Source organism: Epinephelus moara, chromosome 12, assembly GCF_006386435.1.
Source record: "Epinephelus moara isolate mb chromosome 12, YSFRI_EMoa_1.0, whole genome shotgun sequence".
Lineage (NCBI taxonomy): Eukaryota > Metazoa > Chordata > Actinopteri > Perciformes > Serranidae > Epinephelus > Epinephelus moara.
Window position 1 is genome coordinate 33,574,699 of NC_065517.1, and position 18,435 is coordinate 33,593,133.

At 43.7% G+C, this 18,435-nt stretch overlaps 1 protein-coding gene across 1 annotated transcript in view; it reads left to right on the forward strand.

The window, feature by feature from the left end:
• Window positions 1-18,435, forward strand: part of adgrg6 (adhesion G protein-coupled receptor G6) — a 137,488-nt gene that overhangs the window by 90,871 nt on the left and 28,182 nt on the right. The window contains exons 8-25 of the mRNA XM_050057926.1: window positions 460-548; window positions 3,698-3,750; window positions 5,720-5,758; window positions 5,891-6,039; window positions 6,587-6,698; window positions 9,752-9,840; window positions 9,929-9,993; window positions 10,078-10,214; window positions 10,324-10,489; window positions 10,654-10,800; window positions 10,900-11,016; window positions 11,676-11,721; window positions 11,820-11,926; window positions 14,746-14,873; window positions 16,538-16,806; window positions 16,897-16,999; window positions 17,315-17,465; window positions 17,763-17,895. Coding sequence (XP_049913883.1) covers window positions 460-548; window positions 3,698-3,750; window positions 5,720-5,758; window positions 5,891-6,039; window positions 6,587-6,698; window positions 9,752-9,840; window positions 9,929-9,993; window positions 10,078-10,214; window positions 10,324-10,489; window positions 10,654-10,800; window positions 10,900-11,016; window positions 11,676-11,721; window positions 11,820-11,926; window positions 14,746-14,873; window positions 16,538-16,806; window positions 16,897-16,999; window positions 17,315-17,465; window positions 17,763-17,895 — 2,100 coding nt within the window. The remainder of the gene's footprint in view (window positions 1-459; window positions 549-3,697; window positions 3,751-5,719; window positions 5,759-5,890; window positions 6,040-6,586; window positions 6,699-9,751; window positions 9,841-9,928; window positions 9,994-10,077; window positions 10,215-10,323; window positions 10,490-10,653; window positions 10,801-10,899; window positions 11,017-11,675; window positions 11,722-11,819; window positions 11,927-14,745; window positions 14,874-16,537; window positions 16,807-16,896; window positions 17,000-17,314; window positions 17,466-17,762; window positions 17,896-18,435) is intronic.

Below are 18,435 nucleotides of genomic sequence, written 5' to 3' on the forward strand. Positions count from 1 at the left end.
AAATCACATATGACCGTTTTGAGAAAGTTGCCTCTTTGTCTTGATCGCTGATGTGAAGTCAAAATTAATTTAAGGTGGAAAATTAGAGTTACTAGTTTTTTAAAATGCAGACATTCAGAGGACAAAATGATGAATTATGAAAAATCTAAAATCAATACACAGACATTTTTGTAATGAAGCTCTTCATCAAGTTTTAATAAAGCCACTACTGCTGTGGCCGACAGAAACATGTCTTCCTGCATTTTTTCTAAATGACCCCATTCACCAGGAGAAGCAGCTGTAATGACCTTCCTCATCATCATAATCATCATCATTTCACACTATAAAGTGATTTTTACATAACTCAATCTGCTCCAGCGGCTCGAATCATCTCCTGCTACGCGTCACATAAAAAGACTTCATTATGAGGGAGACTAAAGTATTAACTTCTCCTCTACTTCCTGTCGTCTTCCTCTGCAGAGGGGCTGTTCTACCGAGTCTCTTTTATGGTGGAGGACGAGGACGCGGCGCTGACCCAGGCTGAGGTGGAGCGAGCTGTGTCTCTCTGGGTAAGATGAGTCTGGCTTTATGGAGCCAACGCTGCACTTTACAACAAGTCTTTCGTCTCTGGGCCTCACGCAGCAGCATTCTCTTTAATCTCTCTTAGTTGTCTGAATTTTGAAAAAATAAGAGAAGATGCACCTAACCATCCAGATCTGTTCTGACCCAGCTGTGCTCAGTGATGAATCCCACTCAATCATCAGTCACCTGTTAGCAGATGTAATGCCCAGGAAACATTGTATAAGGGCAGGTGACTCTGACACATGCCCGAAATTGGAGAGATACCTCCAAAATAAAATGCTGTAAGAAGAAGAACATCTGCAGCAGAGAAACTGACGTATTGTTAAATATACTTAAAGTAAATGTGTCAGTACTGCTGTCACAGGAAAATCAAAAACCCAAAATGACAAAACATTTGTGTTGCTGTAAATGTGTCAGCGTCAGTGGAGGACGAAGTATTCAGATCCTTTACTGCAGTAAAAGTACTAATACCACTCTGTAAAGATACCCTGTTGCTGGTGAAGGTCCTGCATTGAAACTGTTAGTTAAGTAAAAGTTAGTAAGCAAAATGTATTTGTGTTAAAAGTATTCATGCAGGAAAGTTTAAATAAATTTAATAAATCAGACTTCCGGTTATGGCGGCCACCTGAGAAGACGTGTCTCACAGTACTCTGCTGTAACTGTTACAATTCCTACTAAAAATACTCCCGTTTGCAACGACGGAGTGGCAGTTGTAATGCCGAGGGTTAGCAAAATAAGTGAAGAAGGGAGCAAAGCTTCAAACCAGCCGAAGTTAACTGACTACTGAGTTTGCAGTGAAACAGCTACAGCTAATGAAGACATGGCGGAGCAGGCGGCCAGCAGTGAAGTTGAACTCGGAGTTGAGAAGGTGGACGCAATACTTGCTGCCATTAGCTCCATGGAAACAGACTTTACATCGAGTTTTGACGGAGTTATGGCGGCAATAGAAAGCATGAGGAAGGAAATAAATGACTGTAACGAGCAGGTGGAGCAACGCCTATCGAACGCTGAGGACGAGGTGGCTAACCTACAAGCTAAAGTGCATACGCTGGAGACAAAAAATAAAACCCTGGAGGACAAGCTCGTGGATTTGGAGGCCAGGTCTCGTTTGAACAACCTGAGACTGGTAAACCTACCGGGAGGCGCCGAAGGACGTGATCCGGGCTCATTTTTGGAGAAGTGGATTCCTGACGCACTGGACGCCGCAGCGCTTCAGTCATCAGTAGTTCTGGAGAGAGTGCACCGGATCGGGCCGATGAGGGACACCAAGGCACCACCAAGAATGCTAATTATGAGGTTTCTCAACTACAGGGACAAACAGGTAGTCATGGCTGCTGCACGCGCCAAAAAAGACATTCGGTACAAGGACCAGCAGGTTCGGTTCTACCCAGACTTAGCTGTGGGACTGCACCAACTGAGGAAACAATTCGACCCGGTCCGCCAGGAACTGCGCAACCTCGGAATCCGACACGGACTTATTCATCCTGCGAGACTGTTGGTGACACATAAAGAAGGGACCTACACTTTCAAAACTCCAACCCAGGCGCAAGAGTTTATTAAGAAGGTGCAGAAAGACGACAGCGGGAACTAAAGTTTCGTTTAATTTTTTCTGACCTCAGATAAGAGCAAAAATAAGAAAACATTGGTGAATCCCAGATGTCAGTGGGCACCAACAAAATAAGGACAAATTGTGGATACAAACTACCCTGGAAATCCAGGGTTCTCACGAGAGCGCAATTTGAATTTGCTCAGCGAGTCACTCTGGCAATCAGTAATGATGCTCATTACCCATGCCGTTGGAGCCGAGCTGCACCAATCACATCGGTGTATCTGATATAGGCGGGCCAGAGGCGAGCTAAACAGATGACGACAGCGCTGCAACGATGAAGTCCGGAATCAGTCAGTAAACATTGCAAGATGGCTACGGATGAACACCAGTTGTTTGGAACGGCTTTGGCCGCTACAATGAACGAGTTAGACTTGGCCTTTTCTCTAAAAGAGGAACAGAAGACGGCGCTCGAATCTTTCCTTTGCAAGAAGGACGTTCTGCTGTTTTGCCGACCGGATACAGCAAGAGTCTAATCTACCAGTTAGCTCCACTGGTAGCGCTCTGGATATGTCACCCCGTGTATTGTTCTGATTGGTCGTAGTGTTATCCAATTGCGTGCAGTGATATTTTCAAATGCATGCTTGGTGCCGTCCCTTGAGTTGGGCCATTTGCATTACTCATAGCCAGACCCTAAATCTTTCTAGATTTGGATAGATACAAACAAGAATGACAGAAAATGTGTTTGTATATTGTTTCCTGCGTGAGGCCCATTGTTAGGGGGAAAATGATACAGCAGAGACTCACAATATTTTTGTATGGTGATATCATATCGTCACACAGTTACAAGTATCTGTTTTTTTTATTATACAAACTGATAATATTACCAATACAAATTAAACTTTAGTTTGCCTACTAGAATAATATTTTCTTCTTCAGTCCACCAGATACATTTTACTGCAATAAAAAAATGTCTGAAGTGATGAACAGACTGAAAACTTTATTTCAGATTAAACAGATGTTGACAGTTTTTCTTTAGGGACATAATTTAGTGTTGAAAATACTCAGCATATCACAACATATTTAAAGTCATGATAATATGGTATCATCGGGGATGATATGGTATCTTGGATCCTCTGGTGATTCAGACCCCAACTCATTATGTTTAAAAGTTGTTCTCACACATAAAAAACTATTTACTCCAGCATCATGAGCATTATCTGTTTTAAAGATAATTATTTAACGCAAAACAAAGACTGACCTCTCCACAGATAGATACTGTTCATGTACCAATAAATGTCTTGACAGATGTAAAATATCAATAAATTCATATTTCAGGTCAATAAATGATGTTAAAACTGTGATACAGTCAGTTAGCAGATGAAGCTCGAGACAGAAAAAGTCACAAACTGTTTTACACAATTACACAAATCTAAAGTTTGTTGAAGGACGAACTTGAAAATGAAACCTGTTCACTTTAAATCAGCGTCACTGATTGTTGGAGATCATTTTCATTTAATAACAGCAGAGTTAGTTTTTATCTTTTATCTTGTTTTATTGGTTGACTGATTGATTTTATTTGTTTTCCAGCTCAATCAAACATTTCTGAACTGGACCCACGCCGTCTACGTGGACTCTGTCAGGTAACTCTGCAGGTTTATCTGAATCAAACACGTGCACACAGGAAACACTTTTTATTTACTATGAATAACAGTGTCTGACGTGTTCTACTGTTTGTCTCAACCTGTGAGGAGGTGAGTCATCTCTGTGTCCAGCAGCTTTTTAGCCACAAAACATGGATGTTCTTTCTTTCTCGCTGTTGATGTGTGTCCAGCGAGGATTGTGTCACCAAAATCATGTCTTTTTAAGCCAAACTTGATTGCCTCCCAACCGTAACCTCTCTGTCCTGGGACAGGGATCCCTGCTCACTAACTCTGCCTGAGGGTTCTTCGCTTCACTTCCCTCTTGCACTTTTTTGGGGTGCAGTTTTTCCTCCAATGACAGAAGGCACAGGCAGATCATAAGGGAATGGGCCCCTGGGCACAAATATGTCATTTTAATTTTTAGAGTTGTACCAATACCAGTATCGGAAATGCCTCCAATACTGCCTAAAATGCGGTATCGGGTATCAGCCAGTACAGCCTATGACCAATCCGATACCACATAATGCCTCACGTCATTACGCATACACACGCTACAGGCAAACGAAACGGAAACAGAGCAGAGTTTAAAAAGCATTCTACTGTAGCCTTTAAAGGATAACTTCGGTATTTTTCAACCTGGGCCCTATTTCCCCATGTGTATGTGTGCGTATGATTCATAGGTACAACTCGTTTTAAAATTGGTTCAGTACTGAGGGAGGCGGATGCAGCCCGCAACCGCGAAATGAGCTAAAACGGTAACGGGGGCAAATGCGTCCCGTATAAGTTTGCGCATTAAAAGTGCTTTTTTTCGCCACTGACCGGTTCAGATCGCCAGTGTTATCTCTGTAAATAGCATACTAAGCAATTCCCTTACCCTTCACTTGCTCTGGGCTGTGACGTCATCTCGCGAGAGCTTTGCTTGTTGCCGGAAGAAAACAGAGGAGCCACTCCTGAGAACACTCCTCTCCAGACCATCGGCTCTGCAGTGCTCACTTCTCCCAAGATGACTACTGCCAGCCGAAGAAGAGAAGACACCCAATCCCGAAACACCTCTTCCTCAAGAAAACGGCTGTCCCATGAGTAGAGAGAGCTACAGACACAGTGGAGCAAAGCTCTCGCGAGATGATGTCACACAGCCCAGAGGTAAGGGAAACGTTTAGTATGCTATTTACAGAGATAACACTGGCGATCTGAACCGGTCAGTGGCGAAAAAAAGCACTTTTAAAGCGCAAACTTATACAAGACGCATTTGCCGGCGTTACTGTTTTAGCTAGTTTCGCTCCCGGCTGCATCCGCCTCCCTCAATACTGAACCAATTTTAAAACGAGTTGTACCTATGAATCATACGCACACATACACATGGGGAAATAGAGCCCAGGTTGAAAAATACCGAAGTTATCCTTTAAAATGTCTTTTTTACCAAATTGTGTGGCTGCACTTTAACTCCAACTTAACTTTGTCTTGATCTGTGTCAACACTGGATAGGAATAATATAAAAAACGTTTATGGCATTCATTCTATTATTATGTATTTAGGAGTTTTAGGAGTTGAGACATACAACAATTCATATCCCATCCATTTTTATTTTACGCGCTGGTATCGGATCGGTACTCGGTATCGGCAGATACGTAAGGTTCAGGGATCGGAATCGGTATTGGGAAGGAAAAAGTGGTATCAGTACATCTCTATTAATCTTTATATCCTGGCACATCTTTAAACTTGTACACTGCTGCAACCCGGGTTACAATATTTTTTGTCTGTATTTGAAACATAATTGTGCTCTGCATGGGTTCAATAACATGAGAACTTTTTTATAAAATTCCAAAACAGATAAAACAGTGTTCCTGAGAGAGGGTGTTTTAAAAGCTAGTGTCAGAGGCAGTTTACATCTGAGCTGTGTTCTTCTTTAACTTCTGTCTAACCTTCTTCTGCAGAAACACTGTTTAATATTCACATTTTGTGTCTCCAGTGTTCAGCCTGCTGTGCAGAGCGGAGGCAGCCCCACCAGGTAAAACTCTCACACCTGACCCCGTTTGTTCCTGTCTATCATGACCCTAAAGTTGGTGTTCTGTTCTGATCCTCTCATGTACTTGACTCTGCGCTCTCAGCATCGTGTCTTTGTCCTGTGTCCTGTCTCCAGTTACATGTGTCAGGCCCTGCTGGTTTATTATTACGTCACCAATGAGAGTCTGGGTGAAGCTGCCGTGTCCGCCAGGCTGTCCAGCAGTGAGGGACTCATGAGGACCGGCCTGCAGATCCAGACCGCCTCCACTCAAGTTACATTAGTTGGTGAGAAACTAATTTTAATAACAATACATCAAACATGTAGCGCTCCTCAAAGATGCCTTACGTAGAGTAGGATAAAAAAAACACAGTAAATTCTTTACTGAAGACAATGAAATAAAATGTTCTTGTGCACGGGTCAAAGTTCCTCCTGTCAAGTGTGTTTTTATACATCACAGCTTTTGCGTAGGTTGGACGCCTCTTCTAGGCCTCTTCCAGTGTTTATAAATGAGACCCCAGAACTTTTGACAGGAAGTGCAGGTTGGAAATAACTAGAGTTTTGAATTCAAACACAAACCGACTCTTTTTCTCTGGAGCTCACCTTTCTTATCTGGTTTCTTTCCTCTGTTTGTTATTCATGAGTTTTGTTCTCTGCAGATATCTGATCTCAGCCCGTTTGTCATCTTGTTGCTCTCTTTTGGGACTGTGTATCTTTATCAGATCCTCCTGCTTTGTTTTCCTCCTTCAGCTTGTGTTTCATTATTCTTTTCATTATGACATCATTTTAATTTGAAGCCAAAATAATGAAATAATTTTATTTTTGTTCTGACAGAAAACTGTCCGGAGGAGAATCCGCTTCATTACCGCTGGCCTGAGAGCAGACCCACCATCACTCAGTACCTGCCCTGCTTCCCCAACAAGGACCAGAGCACCTCCAGGACCTGGTGAGACACACACACACACACACACACACACACACACACACACACACACACACATTACAGTTGAATTTTGTGACTAAGAACNGGACCTGGTGAGACACACACACACACACACACACACACACACACACACATTACAGTTGAATTTTGTGACTAAGAACCACTCTGGTGTTTCTGAAATTCCAGTCTTTACTCTGCTCAGTGTTGACAGATGGATGGAAGTTATCATATTTGTACCAATATTTTAACAACAGTAAGATATACCATCAATATTTTCTAATAATTCTGCCGTTTTAATGAACCCACAGTGAAACCTTGTTTGAGAGCAACAGGTCACATCAGAACCTCTGATCACACCTGCTGACAGTGTCGATCTGGGGCTTTTATTTTGAAGAACAAAAGGATTTGATGTGTAGATTACATTAATATCCTCCTAAGACCCAAACATCTGTTTGTATGCTTCTTTATTTCTCCTACTATTTAGGATCAGTAGGATCTCATGAGTCTAAAAAACTCAATATTGTCAACAATAATAAAGTCCTGATGTCCTTAAACGACTACTTTCCAATTAACAGCGACTTATCCTGTTCCTGTTGCTAAAATTGGTCAAATTTGTTGCCGTATCAAACTGCAAACATTATTGATCATAAATGAACAAGTTTCATCCATAACATCTGATCAGGTTTTGGACCTTGTCCACGTTTGTGTTGGGATCAGCTGCAGACTGACTTGGCAGAGATGGCTGCCATCTTGTTTTTTCATGGATTAGTGTATTGTGCTCTTACTACCACTAGATGGCACAAAGGAGTGTTTAAATTAAAAAGGCAAAAAGCGAAATCGTTTCACCGCTAGGTTTGCTGTTGTGCACTGCCTGTAGACCAAAACAAAGTGTGTCATGAGCCACACCTCCCTCTACCTCTGCTCCCCCCCCCCACCCCCCCACTCGCCTCGTCTAAACTTAGTTTAGCTTTCATAATATATTTGCTGAGATGGAGGTGAGGCTCAGTGACTAGAAGAGCTGGTAGAAGCACTCCATAGCTGTAAGTTACTCCAGTAGCCGGTGGCAGCCGACTCGGCTCGAGCCATCACCGGATCCCGGCTAGTGCTAACACCGGGAGCTAACGCTAACGTTCCTACTCTTCTCCGTGAGTGAGAGCGATGTTTTAGCCGGGCTACATTTTACAATGCTAATTGCAAATGTTAGCTGGGCTGCCGGGCTACTCACCTAACCCTGACCCATTGCTGGGACCGAGCCGCTAATAACTCAAGCTCTGGACATTAACCCATTGTACGATTGTAACATTGAATTTAATTGAATCGACATAGCAACACGTGCCTAACGTTACTGTAACACTAATTAAAACAGACATTTGACTTTATGTTGTTACTGAACGTTACCTGTCCAGGAGAGGAAGAGCTAGCTCAGAGTCAAATTGTAGCCCCTTTAGCTCTCGCAGTGCTCTCCAGCTTGGAAATGCAAGGCCAATGTTAATCTGGGTTCTGTCCCTTTCTATATCCGACAACTTCTTCGCCAACGACCGTTGTTTCTTTAGAGGTAATGTTGGATCCTGGTCGTCTTCAGGTGAATGTTTCGTTCCGCTCTCTGCCATTTCGCTTCGAAAATACGCGCTGCCATTGCTCATTGGCTGTAGCCTTTTACAGGGAGGGAGGGCCAAGGGCTCTGAGAGGAGGGAGGAGGTGGCGGCGATTCACATGAACGTACATGAACGTGCAGCCGGACCGGCTTGTAAACAAGGGGCTGGAGATCAACACAGAGAGAGGGTGTGTGACGTCATGCTATACTCCAGATGAAATTACACCTCTAGTTCTTCACATAGCGATTTTTTAATTCCTTCAATCTAGAAATGATGAATTTCCGCTTATTGCCCCTTTAAGTAGAATGAATAGAAGGTCAAGTAAACCCAAAATGTAATGTCCTCATATGAGAACACATGGTCTCAGGAGGATGTGGTGCACATGGCACATCATATACTGTATTAATATATACTTTCAACATATTGTACCACCGTAGCCAGAATTATAATTATAATATTATTACTTTCATTAATGTTGTTGTAAGCTACTGTCATTACCATCTGTCCTGCATCTCTCTCTCTCTCTCTCTCTCTGTCTCATTGTGTCATACAGATTACTGTTAATTTATTATGTTGATCTGTTCTGTACGACATCTATTGCACGTCTGTCGTCCTGGAAGAGGGATCCCTCCTCAGTTGCTCTTCCTGAGGTTTCTACCGTTTTTTTCCCCCGTTAAAGGGTTTTTTGGGGAGTTTTTCCTTATCCGCTGCGAGGGTCATAAGGACAGAGGGATGTCGTATGCTGTAAAGCCCTGTGAGGCAAATTGTGATTTGTGATATTGGGCTTTATAAAAAAAAAAAAAAAAATTAAAAAAAAAAAATTGAAATGGCGTAGTTTTCCCATTCTATGCCGTATCCGCGGTTGTTTCAGTAAGTAATTTTTCTCCTAATTAAGGCCATGCTTACCGAAGCCAAGAACGGCCGTGGTTGGGAACACAGTATCTCAAGAACTCTTTGAGGGACTTTCTTCAAATTTGGCACAAATGTCGACTTGGAAGTGGTTAGATTTTGGTGATCGAAGATAAAAGGTCAAAGTCAGGGTGACCTCACAAACATGTTGTTGGCCATAACTCATAATTTCATACGCTAATTATGACAAAACTTCACACAGATGTCTAACAAGATTAAATGATGAAGTGATGACATTTTATACTTAAAAGGTCAAAGGTTAGCTTCACTGCTCCTTCACAGTATTCTGCAACAACACTTTTCTGGCCACTCCTCAACATCATGGCTCATAGAGATATCTGTATGGATCTGTGTAGATCTTCAGATTGAACATGTGTTTTAGAATTTGTCGCTTCTTTGCAGCATCGTCCATATTTGAAACATCATGAAGTGTCATGGCTCCGTCCTGTTACCACGACACTGGAATTTAATTTGCCTCGTTCTGTCAGTGAGCGCTCAGGAGCAGCTGTGATGTCACTCTGCCTTCATCCTGTCTCTGTGTCTCATCCTCAGTTTGATCAACAGACAGAACTTCTCCTCTCATTGGTCAGCGCCAGACGTCAGTAACTGCACGGACATCGACACCATCGAGGTGTCAGCAGGTACGCTCAGAAACATCACTGTGTTAGAAATGAACTGTGTGTTCTGTCTTTGTGCTGAGTCGTGTGTGTTATGTGTGTTTTTGTGCAGAGAATGCAGCGGAGGTGGCGGTGCAGCTCGCCGTCATCACCGACAACGAGCTGTCCAATGAAGAGGTGAGCGTCCAGGCTGTACTGACTTCCTGTGAGGAGAAAATAAACTAACCCTCCTCCTCCTCGTCCTTCTCCGTCTGTCTGCAGGTGTCTAAAGTGGTGACCAAGGTGAAGGAGCTGGTGAACGTGGCGAAGATCAACAGCACGTTGGCCTTTACTGTCGTCACCATCATCTCCAACGTCATGACCAGCACTGAGACGGCGCTCGCCGCCACGTCTGAGACGTACGATCAACATTGTCATGTTCTACTCTACTTTACGCTCTTAGTTTGTCCCTCTGTATTTTACTATAGAACGTTTTTATGAACTTACGTCACTTCCTGTTTCCCTCAGAGCTCTGAAGACCGTCGACGAGTTGGTTCAGAAGATCGAGTTCGACAGTCCGTCCATCAGCATCACCTCCAAACACCTGGCTGTAGGAATATCCGCCCTCAACACCACCCTGTTCAACGGGACCTCATTCAGCGCCTTCATAGATCCAAACTCCCCCAACCTAAAGGTAACTCCACCCACACACAGGTGACTCCACCCACACACAGGTAACACTGCACATAGCTGTAAAAAACATTGTTAAAGCTCTCATGTATCTCTTCTAAACCCTCTTTACTCCTCCTCCTCCCCTTAAATTCCTCCACCGCCTCCTCCTCCTCCTCCTCCTCTCAGGTGGATTTTGAGGCAGAGAGCATTAACCCTTTAGCTCAGGTCACCCTTCCTTCCTCTCTGCTGTCCAGCGCCTCCCTGAGTGACGCCGACCGATCGTCTCTGTCCAGGATCAACTTCATGTTCTTCAGCAGCACCAGCCTCTTCCAGGTCAGATCACACACGGCAGGAACAGGTCACATGACACGTTGTTTTGATGGGAGACAAGCAAACATGACAGTAACAGTGATAAACTCTGGATGTTTTTAGAAAGAGCAGGACGGACGCTCTCTGAACAGCTACGTGGTGGCGAGCAGCGTGGGGAACTTCTCCATCAGTGACCTGAGGGATCCGGTGGAGATTGAGATCGCTCACCTTTCTGAACAGGTACACCTCACTTAGACCTTATTTACATCAAAAGTACAAAAAATCCAAATGTAGGGGTGGGCCCGATTACCCAGGACCCCAATGGAGGGGGGGCCTCCAAAACCCCAAAAGGTTTTGCTTGCGTTTTTTTGTTTTGTTTTTTTTTTCTAAACAAGTGTCATAAATAAATAAAAGATTGGTTGGCTAAATCAGTTGAAAAAATGCACTTTGTATAAAAATAGTGGAAGCTGTGTGAGGCCTTTGTCACCCCTAAAAGGCACAAATGGTTTAGTCCGCCCCTGCACTAAGATTCATCTCTAAACTCAGACAGAGCCGAGTGAGTGGCTGCTTTTCTTTTTCATCCAAGAACTGAAAATCAGGGTTCCAAACAAAGGAAAGAAAGCCAACTGACTTTGTTCAAGAATAAAAATTCACAAGGTGTGTAAGAGGCGTGGATCAAGAGAGGAAGGACAGGGGGCCCTCAGAGACTGCTTCTGCAGAAGGTCCAGAATTCGGTGCTTGGTCCCTGAAAGGGATTTGGACTCATCTCATATCTCACCAAAAATGTTTCTTTGCGAACAGTTTTCACAGTGAAGAAAAATGAATCTTAAAAATGTATATCTGATGAGCTGCTGCTGAAACAGAGAATATATATTTATTTCATCCTTCTGTCCCGACAGCCCAACCGGAGCCCAGTCTGCATGTTCTGGGACTTCACCATGAACAGTAAGTCTATCTGTCGTCACATCACAAAGTACAGCTGTTCTCTTCTTCTGGTCCGGAGGTGATTTTAATGTGCTGTAATACCTGTGTGCTGCCACTAGATGGAGCTGGAGGCTGGAACGGAGACGGCTGCAGAGCATCCAAAGAATCCACCAGCAACAAAACCATCTGTCTGTGTGACCACCTGACGCACTTTGGCATCCTCATGGTGAGTGTGTGTGTGTGTGTGTGGCAGGTTGTGTTCATGCTGTTGTGGCCGTTCAACATCGTTAAAGTTTACTGCCGACAGTTGGAGCAGGATCAATACAATGATTAAAAGGCTAGTTGTAAAATGAAATGTTTGGAGGAGTGAAGCAGGAGAAGAGTTTAAACCAGACCTCAGACTGATCTCAGGTGTTTTTAGTGTCGTCACTTACTGACGTCAGGATGATACACGTGTTTTAAGGTTCTGTTTAGTGGTGAAACCTAACAAGTACGTTTACTCAGTTACAGTTCAGATGTACTTGACCTGAGTATTACTAGTTTAAACTACTTTATGTTTCTACTTCACTACATGTCACAGGAAAATATTGTATTTTATCATCTATCTGACAGACTTTAGTTACATTTCAGATTAAATGAGAGAACTGATGACAGGAGTCATTCTGCTGCTGAATGAGCGCTTTTATTTTGATAGTTTTTTATGGTTTTGCGCCGGCTATAGCCGTGGACAGAGGTGTATTTTGGGGTCATGTAATATCTCAAGAACGCCTCAACTGAATTTCTTTAAATTTGGCACGAACATCCACTTCGATTGTACAATAAACTGATAAGATTTTGGTGGTCAAAGGTCAAGGTCACTGTGACCTTGTGTGGTTGTCGTTCTTGTAAACGTGGTATCTCCAGAGCACCTTTAGAAAATGTCTTTATATTTGGCACAAACATCCTCTTGGACCCTACAATAACCTGAATAGAATCTGGTAGTCATAGGTCAAAGGTCAAGGTTACTGTGATCTCGTCTGTCTCATTCTTGTAAATGTGACATCTCAAGAACACCTTGAGGGCTCTTTTTTTTTTTTTTTNATCATGGTCCATGAGATCATCATATGTTTGTGGCGTGGCTGTCCTGTGAGAACCACGTATCTCTAAACTGTCAGAAAAACAGCTTGTTTGTGACGACGACTGTTCAGCTGATCCAGGAGGGTTTTTTTATAATGGTATTTTAGCGAGTGTCCTTTTTTATGTGGTTGTTTGTTGGGGTGGCAGCCTAACATTGGAGGACAGGAACAGGATCTGTTATTGGTATGAGCCCTGCTTCTCTGGAGGTCATAACAGAGCAGAGGACTTGGAGGAAGCTTATTTGGGGGCGGCAGTAGCTCAGTCCATAGGGACTTGGGTTGGGAACCGGAGGGTCGCCTGTTCAAGTCCCCGTCCGGACCAAAAACATGGAGTGTGGACTGGTAGCTGGAGAGGTGCCAGTTCACCTCCTGGGCACTGCCGAGGTGCCCCTGAGCAAGGCACCGAACCCCCCAACCGCTCAGAGCGCCTGTCATGGGCAGCCCACTCTGACATCTCTCCACTTAGTGCAGGTATAGGTCCAGTTTGTGCATGTGTGTGTTCGGACCTGTGTGTAATTGACAAACAGAGTGAAAAATTGAATTTCCCCTCGGGGATTAATAAAGTATATAAAATTAAAAAAAAAAAAAATTAATTAAAATTATGTGAATGCAATATCTCAAGAACACTGTGAGGGAATTCTTAAAATTTGGCACATACTTTCACTTGGACCCAACGATGAACTGATTGGATGTCGGTGGTCAAAGGTCATGGTAACTGTGACCTTGTCTGTCTCATTCTCATGAGCAAGATATCTCGAGAACACCTTATGAGAATTACTTTAAATTGACACAAACATCCAAAGAAAGGTCCACATGGACTGAAGAATAAGCTAATCAGAATTTTGTGGTCAGAGGTCAAGGTTGCTGTGACCTTGTCTGTCTCATTCTTGTGAACGTGGTGTCTCAAGAATACCTTGAGGGACTTTGCACGAACATTCACTTGGACAGAAGGATAAACTGATTAGATTTTAGTGGTCAAAGGTCAGTGTGGACATAACTCAAGAATTCAAACACTAATTATGACAAAACCTCACTCAAATATTTAAAAGGATAAAATGATGAATGAGACATTTTATGTCCAAAAGGTCAAAGGTCAGTTTCACTGTGACATCATAATATTATGCAAAAACACTTTTCTGGCCTTTTTTCAGTGTTGTAACTCAGGAACAGACGATAGGTTTGGTCAAATACGTTGTTAGTGACACTTCTGTGTGTGAAGCGTCCATGTTTTCACAGACATGGATGGAAACTGTAACTCACAAGGTGATAATTGTAGTTTTTCTTTTAGATAATTATTTTTATCCCAGGAGGTATGTAGTTCTGGACGCAGGAAAAATAAAAAAAAACAGATTGCAGGGAGTGATTTGACATCTCCTGCATGTGTTTCTTCAACATCTGGATATATTCTGAAAGCCTGGATTTGGAAAGAAGAGCCCTACACATACCTTAAGTTCTATGAGTCGAGCACAAGATGTAGCAGTGTGTACTCCACCTATGGCCGCCTCCCATCACACATGATTTAACTCCGTCCCCAGCTCTTGTTCCAAGTTAGTTTTAGCTTTAATAGCACCACTGTCTTTAAGAGACACCAGGGAGCTGTACATTTTGAAACGAATGCTCTCATGGTTGGTTTGAGGGGACGTGCTGGAAAACTGAAAAAAACTGATCGAAGGTCTTATCAGAAAATATCTGAAATGATGGGATGGAGGTCGTCCAAGTGTGGATGGAAAATACAATTCTCATCCACATACAGATCTTACATAATGTAATGACAAAAATCATTATTTATCATATGAACATGACTTGTTATGTCCAGTGTAGTTCGGTTCTTCTTCATCTCTTTTTCAATCTTTTCTGAAGGTCTTTGTTTCTAAAAGTGAGCAGGACATTATCATATTGTCCCTCTGTGTGTCTCTGTCCCCGTCTGCAGGACATCTCTGGAGCCTCACCTCACATCGACCCAAAGCACAACAAGATCCTGACCTTCATCACCTACATCGGCTGCGGCATCTCCGCCATCTTCTCTGCCGCCACGCTGCTCACCTACATCGCCTTTGAGTGAGTCACATAACGTGGCGTCATTTCATGTGTTGTTGATATAAAGATAGTGATCAGAGCAGCTTTAAACAAGACGTTTGGGTTACTTAGAACGAAATATATTCATATTATTATGACACAGGTAGACGAAACAAAATTAACATTTTACAGATACATTCATAAAAAGGTTTTCATCATGTTCATAAAAATATGTGATTTGGTATATTTGTTTCTATCGGCTTCTGCTGAAACATATTTGTTGTTAAAAATGAATAGTGTACAAACAGAATTTCGAGGAGACACCACCAGTTGGACGAGCGCGACCTGTGTGCTTCTTTTATTGTACGGAGTTGGAGTATAAAGCACCCGTCCACTAGGAGACAGTGGATCACTTGTGTTAGTACGAAGCTGAAATGTATCTACGCCCAAAATCTGAGCGATAAGAAAGGAAACTTCCTGACAGGATGCTGAATCAACCAATCAACTTCCTTCATGTGCAGGTTGTACTTTAGATTTGGGAGGTTTGCCCGTCAGCTCCTCTGTGAGTCCCGCTGACCTTCAGTTGGCCACCGTTCTGTGCAAAGCTTCATGAAGACATCGACATTTATGTCTGTATAGACATGAGTTCAGCTTCACATGGAAACAATGGTGGACCTTTGTGTCAGATTTGTGTATGATTTCAAACAGGCCCCCATAAAGGGGCCAGTATGGGCCATGGCTGCCCGATACAATGGCTTGTCCACCCACTGGCCCCCCCGGCAAAAATAATTCGAGGCCGACATTACTTTCTTCAAGAGGCTGTGGTGCACTCACTTTAGAAACTAGACAACTAAAGGCAGAGTCCTACTCGTGTCCATTTCTGAAAACCTGCACCCGTAAAGCTCAGTACCAGAACCGACCTGTAACTCATCATTCTGTCTAAGTCAAAGCCGCACCTGTTAATAAAAGTCCTGCGACCCATCCCCATGATCAAACCCCACCCAGGCTCCAGTCCCTCACATTAAGCTGGTTCTCCGTTCTTGAATTCGATGTCTCTTTGACTGGATGGTGAAAACATTCAGTCACTGCCAGGTTAGGACACATGTTAGCATGCTCCTTCCACCACCATCAACCCTCCAAAGGATCCTCTTGGGCGTCTTGAACTCCATGTAGGCTGCCACCTCATCCTCGGGCTGCAAAGTTTCATGGCGGGAGTCCTCCACGTCGGTGACCAATGTGACCACGGGGTCAAAGGTTACACTTGTGTCACTGACTTTCAAAATAAAAGGAACTGGAGCTTGATAATAGTGATTTAGATGTAAAAATATTACACATATGTGTGTTGAGATCAGAACCTCTACTCCTCCCTCCATCCTGTCCTCTCTTTGCTCCGGCCTTTGCTTCATGTCATGAAAATACAATTTATAGTTATCCATATTTGACTTCCCTCCAAAAGCTCCCAAAGTCCCCCAGTAACCAAACTTTATGATTCTCTGGTGATGTTCAGACCTCAGATGATTTGAAATAATCTGCAGCGATATGTGGAGAAGCTTTGGACGAGAACTGAAACCAGCCAATCGTTCAGCGGTTTGATTTGGCTGTGAATACGTGGTGGTGAAAATAAGCTCAAACTGCAGCAAATAAAGTTGTCAGCAAAATCATATTTCATCCACATCTCCTCTCTTTTCCTCTTTTCTTTCCCACAGAAAACTGCGGCGTGACTACCCCTCCAAGATCCTGATGAACCTCAGCACGTCCCTGCTGCTCCTCAACATGGTCTTCCTATTGGACGGCTGGCTGGCCAGTCTGGAAACCGAATGGCTGTGCCTGACCGTGGCCATCTTCCTGCACTACTTCCTCCTGACCTCCTTCACCTGGATGGGGTTGGAGTCCATCCACATGTACATCGCTCTGGTCAAAGTCTTCAACACCTACATCCGCCGATACATCCTCAAGTTCTGCATCGTGGGATGGGGTGAGGGACTTGGGGTTCAGGTGGAGGCATAACTGTGAGAACTATAGAGGCAGCCATGTGAACACTGATGGACTGTGTGTCTTGTTGCAGGTCTCCCTGCTGTGGTGGTGGGGATCGTGGTTGCGGTGGATAAAAACTCTTATGGCCTGCAGGAGTACGGCAAAGGAGATTCAGAAGAGGGATCCTCAGAGTTGTAAGTAACCACAGAATTACAATGATAAGTCAATAGAGACAGTAAAAGTTCATATTAGCGACATCTAGGCTGCTTATAACGGTCCAGTGTGTCAGATTTAAGGGGGATTTAGTGGCGTCAAGTGGTGAGGATTACAGATTACAACCAGCTGAAACTTCTCCTGGTTAGAATTCCTTCAGTGTTCATTGTTCAGGAGCTGAATTACCCACAGTGGTCTCTTCCAGGAAGTCCTTTTGACCCTCTTTGTTTTGATCTACAGCGCATCATGGTGTAGTGTGAGAGTTATATGTATCTGTGTGTGTCGTCTGTCCTCAGCTGCTGGATCCAGAACTCGGTGGTCTTCTACATCACCTGCGTGGGTTACTTCTGTTTGGTGTTTCTGCTGAACGTGGCCATGTTCGTCGTGGTGATGATGCAGATCTGCGGCCGCAACGGCAAACGCAGCAACCGCACGCTGCGAGAGGAGGTAGATACTCAACATCTCTTCATCACATGTCCACTGGGTGGAAGCAGTTTCTTCTCATGATGAAAATGTCACTTTTACCTTCAGAGCCAGTCCCTCCAGTCTTACAAAGGTTTTTCTTCTTTAGTGTTGAGAGTCGTCTGGTTCACAGGAAGTGGCAGCATCCTTTAATTAGCATTTAGCATTAGCATGAACAGACAAAGAAACAGGCAGAAAATCATAATGATATTACAAATAAAAGGCATGAGAACATAATAAAAAGAACCTAAAGTCTCTTTTTCTTCTGCTGTTGGGATCCAGGTTCTACGAAACCTGCGCAGCGTCGTCAGCCTCACCTTCCTGCTGGGGATGACGTGGGGCTTCGCTCTGTTCGCATGGGGGCCCGTTAACCTCGCCTTCATGTACCTGTTCGCCATCTTCAACTCACTGCAAGGTAACTACAGAGTTAACTACTGATTAGACAATGAGTCTCAACAAGATCCTCCTGTATCCACCTGATTTATTTTGAAGTGGCAGGTAGCAATAGTCATGAGTGATCAACACCTGTCTCATGAGTAGAATTACTGGTGATGCGTGGTCAGGGTTTTTAAAAGACTCAAAACACACGCCTTAACCCAACCAACAACCCCACAAACTTGCAAAGCAGAGCTGAGAGTTTCTGGTAATGACCATCGCTGTTGGTTATATTCTGTGTTGTCCACTTTCAACTGCTTATCTGGGGCTGGGTCTCAGGGGCAGCAGGCCAAGCAAAGCACCCCAGATGTCCCTCTCCTCAGCAACTTTTTCCAGCTCCTCCTGGGGGACCCCAAGGTGTTCCCAAGCCAGATGAGATCTATAATCCCTCCAGTGTGTTCTGGGTCTGCCCCGGGGCCTCCTACCAGCTGGAAGTGCCCAGTACACCTCTAACGGGAGGCATCCAGGAGGATCCTGATCAGATGTCAAACCACCTAAACTGACCTCTTTTAACGCGAAG